The following is a 9841-nucleotide window of genomic DNA, read 5'->3' as shown; positions in this document are numbered from 1 at the left end:
AACAAGTGGTCAGTTTTATGAAGAATTGTGTCCTTGTGTTGACGAGTCGTGAAGTACTAGAGCTGACAACTTAAAGGCCAACATCCAAAAGAATTTTTCTCCTGGAGCGACCTAAACTTGAACCCGTCGCTATTCTTGCATGTCTGTTTACTTCGTGCTGCACGCAAAAATCGAGCGACTTCCTTGCCGCGTGGATTGACGAAGCTATTTATTCTTGTGACTGAAAACACTGCAGTGCGTGCAGTTTTTGACGAGCCGCAGGAGCGGCGACTCATATGGTCTCGGCTCGAAAGCTGTCTGTGGAGGCTGCGTGCTATAATTAGCTGACCTGCTGCGCGAGCAGTCACTGCAGAGTTTTGAGATAACTTTGTAACACGTTTTATTTTATGCTCCTCAAGAATACAACTTTGGGCAACGTGCCACGTAAAACTACACGCAACAAGGATTCAGTAGGTACCAAACATGCCTTGGTCAGAAGTAGAATGTAAATGAATCTTTATAAAGAAGTAGGCTACTTCAAACGACAGCCACAGCCACGGTTGGGTTCACGGCATCAAACCGATGCGACTCTCCGTCATATCATACACGTAATCTATCAAATAGATGACTAATAAACATGTAAACTACATGTATACGTCTATCGTCGGACATAAGAAAGGAGAGCTTCCCCCGGGCCTGTGCATGTGTTGTTCGTTGTGCGTGTGTAAATGTACACAACAAACTGACGACAAAACTGAGACAGACCTCTTTCGCTTCAGTCTTGCAGAATTTAAAGACGAATACAGGTAAATCGTGCATTATACTAACTGTTTGGTAAAAGTATCAAACGTTTCTTTTTATAAATAAGTGGCAGGCTTACAGGAATACAAAGAGGCGCAAGTTGAAAGTAATGGATATATCTCTGGAAGATGCCATCAGTCCAAGTTGTCAAATGAAATCAAAGATGACAGAAACAGAAGTTTTCCATACAAATGTTGGTGTTTCAAAGGAAGTTGGCATTCTTTCAGATAATGATATAGACGAGGTGGCTGTTTGTTATGAAGTTTCAACAAGCCAACATTCAAATGATTTTACTTCATCTACAGATTTTTTAAATTCAGCACTTTATAACTGTCATTATGAACTTGGAATCAGAGAGAGACCGTCTTTCCATTGTCATTCATGCCATAGATTTTTGTTTCAGAATCAATGTTTCACATGTCGTTCACAAGAGAGCATGCGAAGTTTCCGACAGTCTTTAGGATTTGTAAAAAAGGCCGTGTTTTGCTGTACATGCAAAAACTACCTGTCAAAAGGGAAAGTGCCTAACAGATTGCAACAACATTCCTATTTTAAGCTCAGCCACACGCCGACATGGAAGTTCAATGGTACTTTCAAACTTTTTCTTCTCTTCGTCGTATTTGATTTCTTTCTATTTCACAAGTCGAGTGCATATGATTTCGGCTCGTGTTCATCGTGAGATGGACTTAGTTTCTTGTATTCTGTGGGTTCGACAGATTAACTAAATGTTGTAATTTCGCCTTACGCGACTTGTTCTCTCTCTGTTGGCAGCGTGTAATGCAGCTGGTTAGAAATTAGAGTATTATTTTGCAAAGTGTGTACCAAAAGTTTGTCATGAGCTGCTTTAGGTTTGGGGTGTGGGTTGGTTTGATATTTCCTCCTTGCAGATCAAATCTGTATTCATTTTTGATGTTGTGTCTTATTTTGTGAAAGGAAACATGCAGACTGACTGAACGCATATATATAATTATGTAACTCATAAACACATGGGTGTAGTTATGTTCAAGAACACACACACACACTCACACACACACACACACACACACACACACACACACACACACACACACACACACACACACACACAACTGTGTAGATGTATCGTACACCTGATATATTAAATTGAAGTTCACGAAGAAATCGTTTTATTTCTGTGTCATTCAACATCTATCAGACAAATTGAAACTGGTACAAATATTCAATAATGTTGCGATGTGGAAATGTATGGCATTCCGTTTGTCAAATAATTATTTGGATACTTTTTCATGTTTTTTTCACAAATGGACATGATATCGCAAAAGATAGACAACGGCAAGATCATTCAAGTATGTACATGCTTGTTGATGTCTACTTAGGCGATGCCGGCTCAGAACACTAGTTAGATCTTCCGAGATTAAAAAATGACGATGATCTGTAAACAAACCAGGACAAGGAAAGAAAGACAAAACGTATTTGAAAACAAATCATACTATACAGATTGACAAACTGAAACTTCGAACTCTGTTGATATTTCACGGGAGATGAGGTATGGTGCAAACGTATATAATTATACTGACTACATTTTGTTACGTACTCATCAACAACAACAAAAACCGATATAACCAAAGGCACACACACACACACACACACACACACACACACACACACACACACACACACACTTTGCTGGTTTGCTGATCAATGTCACAGGAAACGAATGAACAACAGAAAGCGTGATGAATTCCTGGCCAGAAATCAGTCACAAAGACCTGAAACGGTCTGCTGAATGGAACTGGTAAATGTACACATTTGAACTGCTGTCAAAATTACTATGTAATACGATATTCGGGTTTTAAAATTGGTAGCAAATTACAACCAATAATGATGTTTTTTGCTTCGGCATTGAAGCAATGTTCACTATTTACTAACAAAATAATTACGAAACAAACACAAAACCAAATCAGTGAGGCAGAGGGGACAAAAAGCCGAGCGGGTGTGTGTGTGTGTGTGTGTGTGCGTGTGTGTGTGTGTGTGTGTGCTAGTCAGTGTGCCTGTGTGTGTGTGTGCCAGTGTGTGTATGTGTGTGTGTGTGTGTGTGTGTGTGTGCGCGTGTGTGTAGAGCAATTGAGACCAAACTACTGGACCGATCTGTCGAACCCACAGAATAAAACTGCACGCACTGCAGTGTTTTCAGTCACGAGAATAAAACAGCTTCGTCAATCCACGCGGCAAGGAAGTCGCGCAATTTTTGCGTGCAACACGAAGTAAACAGACATGCAAGAAGAGCGACGGGTTCAAGTTTAGGTCGCTCCAGGAGAAAAAATTCTTTTGGATGTTGGCCTTTAAACGTATTGGATGACTCATAGTGTGAACCCCTTTGAATTCACTGATCTTTTAGTTTTCAATTCGACAGCACAAAGCTACACTATATACCTTTAACTTCAGCTGATATGATACTCCTGCATAACTATGATTTCATCTCAAGCACAACCAAAATAAACTTGTAAATAAATAAATAAAGAAATAAAACCATTGGAGCTCCAGTAATAAGGCCTTATTTGTGCGCCTGTAGTCCTCATCGGACTTGGGGATAACGGTAGCACAATGGGGTCACGCGCCTCAACGACTAATGACCCAAAAAATTGAATAACTGCATAGCCTCTCTGAATCTCGATCACTGCTCCAGTTGACCCATTTCCACTGATTTGGCGGCTTGATCCAAGGGGAGTAAGTACGCGTGTGCTAAATCTTTTGTTTACAAACACTCCACGTGTTGAGAATGAGAAAAAGAGTGCAAGGGATTGAACTTTACTACGCTGCGACCAGTGTGTTGTGCGCGCGCCCGTGTAGCTGTGTGTGTGTACACAGTTGGTGGCGGGAAGTGAGCCTCCTGTGTAGTTGCTAGCGTTCTTGACTCAGTTACCGCCCCAAACCTCCCGTGGTTTTAAAGATCAGTGTTGGTTAGACTAACAATACAAAGCCACGTGCATGTTCTGCTGCAGCGCTGTTCCTGTGTGCGGTGTAGGCCTATGCCAGGACGTACGTGTGTGTAATCAAACACCTGATCCCGTGCACACATTCTTGATGCGTGGATCGAACTGGAAGTTTCACGTTTTCTGTGCAAGAGTTTACAGCAAGCAGTGGCCAGTCAAGATTACCACTGTGCCTGTAGAACGCATGAGAGCAGGTAAGCACGCCCCATGTGCAAAATAATTGTTTAGCAGTACGCAGACGTGTTTTCTCGAATTCACTGGACTAATATTTTTTTTATTTTTTTATTTTATTATTTTTTTATTATTTTTTTTTTCTATATTTTTAGCTGCATTATTTTAGTCATTCATGAGTGGGTGGGTGGAGGGGATGGGCTAGTTCTAACTATGCATTAGATTATAAAATTGTATTCTGTGTAGACCCTTCCACCAGCATCTTAGACCACTCTTTGTACTTTTTCTTTTAATAGATGATTGTCATTTGTTTTACCTCATGTCTGCCCTGCGTGTGATGGTGTGATCGTGACTGCTGTAGTGTGGGCGTGTGTGTGTTGGTGTGTATGTCAGTGAATGTGTGGGCGTGTGTGTGTGTGTGTCAGTGTGTGTGTGTGTGTGCGTGATTTTACCAACACTACGCTAAATTCCTTGTGCTTTAAATGTTTTTTTAATGTCACTTGGCTCAATAAATACTGTATTCTGTATTCTGTATTCTGTATTCTGTCCTTGCAGAAAGTGCTTTCAAAGTTGTTTTTTATGGTTTTGTTTATGACGAAACGCAATTGATTGGTTGGTTGGTGTGTTGACTCAGTTACTGAGTCAGTCAATCCTGTCACTGAGTTCGTTGAGTAAGTTAGTTAGTTAGTTTGTGCATAAGTGTGTGTGTGTGTGTGTGTGTGTGTGTGTGTGTGTGTGTGTGTGTGTGTGTGTGTGTGTGCACGGTGTGTGTGTGTGTGTGTTTGGAGCGGATGGATAGCATTTAGCACGACTCAAGTTCAACAACTTGAAACCGGCTATAATGATTGGCATAGTGCGGGAATCTCAACCCAATGTTATCTTTAGCTGATTGAAAAGGGGATTGATCATAGCGGGGTGACCCGGCGGCCCCAACAATGCCACCCTCTAAATGCTAATTACTCCCACATGTGTTCAGCTAATTACTTTATATTTGGTGTTCATTAGCGTGAGATGTGGGATGATAATTTCACACAGTTTTAAGTACATGTATGTAAGTCAAGTGTTTTGGTTTTTACGCTTTAAATACATATTCTTCAAATTCAGAGATTGCCTTTACACAAGTAGAAGTTTTGACACTGAGAAGTAGCCACACTTATCCAACTTAAACCTTAAGACTCCCTTTAAATACTTTTTCAACTCATCAGAAAACCCAACAGGAAAATAATTGGAGGGTATAAATCGGGTTAGTACGGCTACAACTCCGCAGTGCCAAATCTCGTACAGGGTGACCCAAAAAAAAGAGTACCCAAACAAAACGTCATAAATTGAACAAAAATAAAGCAATCTTCATAAAATTTATTTACACACACAAGTAGCCTCTGCATGATTTCAACAGAAAATGTTAGCGTTCTAGCTTGTCTTTCAGGAAAGTTATGCTCATTCTACAGAACATGCTCCAAATGGCCTCCCCCGGATTTAAATCCCCCAGATTTCTATATTTGGGGGTTCCTGAAAGACAACGTCTACAGGAACAACCCACAGACAATCGCAGAACTCAAGCGAGCCATCACAACAACCATTCGCGGAATCTCGCAACAGGAGTGTGTGCGGGTGATTGATAACTTTGCGCGGCGAGTTCAAGTTTGCCTGAATCGGCGCGGAGGCCATTTGGAGCATGTTCTGTAGAATGAGCATAACTTTCCTAAAAGACAAGCTAGAACACTAAAATTTTCTGTGCAAATCATGCAGAGGCTACGTGTGTGTGTAAATACATTTTATGAAGATTGCTTTAGGAGTTAGTAGCATTTTAGTGGGTGGTATTTTGGGGGGTCACCCTGTACTTACGATAAGAGAATAATTCATGATGATCAACTTCAATCCAGCCAGTCATTTCATGACGCAAACTCCAATAACAGCAAACTGCAAGCACATGCAGACGACTGATGGGTAAAAAAGAAAAAAAACTGAGAAAGAAGATTTGAATTGAAGCAGAAAAGAGAATAAACGAAAATATAGCGTATCCGCAGCTCTGCCGGTTGAAGCTAATTTCGTGCTCAAAAAGCGGTTTGAACATCGCTACGACTTATAGTCCTTCTGTGCGGTGTAAAATAATATATAATATATCTCGGGGCAGCTGTTGCTGATATGAGCCATACACAAGACTGGCTAATAACATTACTTTGCATACCATAAACTCGCTACTGGTGATGTGTCGATTGCCATTTGATGGTGGTGACAGATTTTTCAGTGTTTTTTTTTTTAAATCATGCAGGCAACAGAAATGATAAATGGGCTTTCTTTGTCTTCAATACCAAGACATTCGAGTGTGCACATGCAATCTTTCTTGCCCATAAAATTATCATTATATTACTATTAGTGTGTTTGTGCGTGCACCGGTGTGTGCGTGCACGCGCGTGCCTACTCGACTGCCTTCCTTCCTGTCAGTCTGTCTGTCTGTACGTACGTACTAACACAGGGCCGGACTACCGGGGGGGTTATGGGGGTTGCGCAACCCCCCCCCCCCCCTAGCCTAAACATGTACCTTACTTATTTAATTTTTTTTTATTATTGCTTATTTTATGCCGTTTCATGCAAGGAGCGACCATTTTCCTATCTCAGAATATGACCTACTCGTCAGCTTCAGGGGGCTTCGCCCCCTGACCCCCACAACGAGGGGGTGGGGGTGGGTTCTAGGGTTTCCGGACCCCCCCCCCCCAGCCAAAAAATAAAGATATTGAATGAGGTATGCATTTCTTTATTTCACATTGAGTTTCAATTTTTGGGGTATTAATCAGTGACAAAATCTGCTGCCTGAAACTGGTAATGATCATCCTCAGAATGCACCAGATTGCACCATTTTGCATCCTTTTTTTCAAAATTTTCCGGGGGGGCATGCCCCCGGACCCCCCTAGCAAGCTAGGCGCTTCGCGCCGTCAGCTCGGCGCCTTCACACCCATATCTTCACAATATACTTTTGAAAAAATCCAGTCATAAAATGAACTGATCCGCCCCTGCCGCCAGGGGGGACATCCCCCTGGGCCACCACTGGCACGCCCCCCCTCCTCTTCGCCTAGTCCGGCCCTGTAACACGTGTCTGTTTGCTGTCTGTCTGTTTGTTTTTCGATGCATTGTTGCAGCCCAGTGCTCAAGGACTTATCAAACTGAAAGCGCTTGATAGCGGTGGTAGAGTTCGATCCATCTCAATCATAATCCCTATTTGTTTTTGTGTTCCAGCGCCCCCAGCGAAATTGGGTCAAGAGTTCAGTGACCTGTGATGCGTTGTGATCTCGAGGTAACTCAGGTTGGCCTTGGCGGAGTAGAACCCCGTTCGCACACCTGCAAGCGTTCACTACACAGTACCCGGGCAACTGCAAGCACATGCAGACGACAATATCTGGATATTCTTATTCTGTAGTACGTGTGTTGAGATATTCTGTGTTACAATTAAAATGTCGCGGTTAACGACTATGAGGCAGACACGATTTCTCTGCAGCAGAAGCCTAGGGTCATGTTATAATCTAACGTCTTCACTGACATTGATTTGTGTATTACTAACGTTGCTACCATCATCGGCCCTCGCCGAAAACAGCACAGCGTCAGACACAGACGACGATAATGGTAAAGTCGCTTTTACGATTACTGACCTTAAACCACTTTTCTGGAACCAGACCAGAGAGCTGGAGCTGAAGGCCGTCGAGGAGACGGCCTTGACTTTAGACATGGATCAGCAGAAGCAGGTCAAGGTCGACTTCATCTTGTACTGCTCGCACCCAAGTGTTCGCTACTCCATCCGACTCGGAACGGACAATGCGAATGTAGCGACGGTGGATGGTTCCTTGCTCTACGATATCTCTTGCAAAGACGCTTTGCTTCGCCAGAAAACCCCTGCCGGTACCTCAGACATAGACAATCCCAACTCAGATGGAGAGGCACCGCCTTTATCAGCTGCAAACGAAGATTCTCAGAGAAACACGAGCCAGGGAGGAAAGGAACACACAGGGGATAGAGTAAATCCAGAGTTAGACGCGATTCCTGTGGTTCAAGGGAGTTTCAACTTCACTCTGTACGCAGACCTGTTGGGACGAACCTGGCTTTACATGTTAGCAGAACGTCAATCCGATCTTGCTTCCCATCTGCCCGATTTTCTCATCCTTCCGTGGAACACTCCTAAGTCTCTCTCTTCTCTCAGAAAAGCATCCTCCAAATCCACAGAAGAGCATCACTCGAAGTTGGACTCCAATTCTCCAGCCAGCGACTTCGGCGGCTCCTCCGACTCCCACGTTCCTTATGACGTCATGGCGAGTGAAGACATCGATGACGTCACGGTGCACGAGCTGCAGAAGCACGTGGTGACGGTGATGCGTGTGATGCGGCCCGTGGACTATGCTTTTCGCATCATCCTGTACGGGTTCGTGATCCTCAACACGGTGGGAATGGGCTGCAAGACGGAGGTGTCGGTGGTGAAAGAGGTCCTCAGGAAACCTATAGCTCCGGCCATTGGCTTCCTCTGCCAATACCTCTTGATGCCTCTGGTGAGTCAAATAGAGTGGGACGGGGGTCCAACAGTGGAGTGGGTAGGGGGGGGTATGGTAATGTGTGTTTGTGTGTGTGTGTGTGTGTGTGTCTGTCTGTCTGTCTGTCTGTCTGTCTGTCTGTCTGTCTGTTGTGTGTGTATGTGTGTGTGTGTGTGTGTGTGTGTGTGTGTGTGTGTGTGTGTGTGTGTGTGTGTGTGTGTGTGTTTCTGTGATCTGTTTGTACTTGTGTTTATGTGCGTATGTTTTGAATTTCTGTCTTCACCTGTGAGTATAATTATGCACAAGTCTTGTCTCGTTCTTGTATCGGTGAGTACAGTATTCCTTTGTTTTTTAACTGTGTTCATCTTACCACAGTCACTTCGTTGTTTAGATTATCTATATATATACGACTAGTGTCTGTGTGTCTGTCTGTCTGTGTGTCTGTCTGTGTGTCTGTGTGTCTGTGCGCGATGCGCGGCCAAGGTTCTCGATGGATCTGTTTTAAATTTGGTGATCATATTCAGGTACACCCTGGACACAACCTGGTCGATGAAATATTTCAACACGTGCTCTCAGCGCGCAGCGCTGTGCGCGCTGAACCGATTTTGGTTTTTTTGGTCTGGATCCACTACCAGTAACTCTTCCTTATCTTCTCCAGTGTTTTCAGCCGCGATTATCTCCCTTCCTCCGTGTGGCGTCAATCCATATTCCCGTTACTACGTTACTATTTTTAGAAGGTCACTGCACGTTACTATTTTTAGAAGGTCTCCAGTGTTTTGCGCGTTTATCTCCTTTCCTTCGTGCGCCGGCGAAGCCGGCGTACACCCGGCAGAGCCGGGTCCCAGGCGCAGCCTGGTATTCGGCTCTACTTCTTCCCGGCGAAGCCGGTACCCGGCGAAACGGGTAATCATCTAGTAATTTAATGTGTTTCATGCCTCTCTTCTTTATTTTCAATTAGTGGGATGATTGCACATTTCCCTGTACAATGACATATTGTCGCGTTTTCTTGGCGTTTGTATCCCTCTGAATACTCCACTCACAACGCTTGTCTGCGTCAGTGTTGAGACTACTTTTAAAAACATCCCAACTAAGCATTCCTTAAGTTTGTAACAACGCGTCAAAGAAAGCAGGGGGGTGACTTGTCAAATATATATAATTATATAAACTTGTTCGCGACGTCAATTTTGGTCACTCAATAGTTAGCGGAATTATTCGGTATAAAATGAAGAGAATAATTCCGCAAGCGGGGCAGTTATCTCTTATCTGATTTACACGAGGTCTGAGCACGCTTGGCTAGTGAGCCTTCCATTGTAGTAAACAAGCAGCTAGGGCACTGACCCAGTGTATGTCTGCGGTCAACCCGACAAGATCTCTAAAGTCAGCTTGACCCGGTTTGACAACGAT

At 43.6% G+C, this 9841-nt stretch overlaps 2 protein-coding genes and 1 long non-coding RNA gene across 3 annotated transcripts in view; 2 read left to right on the top strand and 1 right to left on the bottom strand.

Moving 5' to 3' along the window:
• Positions 1-9841, bottom strand: part of LOC138965619 (uncharacterized) — a 498821-nt gene that overhangs the window by 225642 nt on the left and 263338 nt on the right. The window lies entirely within an intron of this gene.
• Positions 1-9841, top strand: part of LOC138965511 (uncharacterized) — a 422657-nt gene that overhangs the window by 256092 nt on the left and 156724 nt on the right. The window lies entirely within an intron of this gene.
• Positions 3932-9841, top strand: part of LOC138950364 (uncharacterized) — a gene marked incomplete at its 5' end in the record, with an annotated part of 25113 nt that continues 19203 nt past the window's right edge. The window contains 2 exon segments of the mRNA XM_070322107.1: positions 3932-3946; positions 7158-8455. Coding sequence (XP_070178208.1) covers positions 7373-8455 — 1083 coding nt within the window.

The sequence above is a fragment of the Littorina saxatilis genome, linkage group LG1, assembly GCF_037325665.1.
Source record: "Littorina saxatilis isolate snail1 linkage group LG1, US_GU_Lsax_2.0, whole genome shotgun sequence".
NCBI lineage: Eukaryota > Metazoa > Mollusca > Gastropoda > Littorinimorpha > Littorinidae > Littorina > Littorina saxatilis.
The sequence above is the reverse complement of the archived record's forward strand: the minus strand, read 5'-3'. Positions and strand labels throughout refer to the sequence as shown.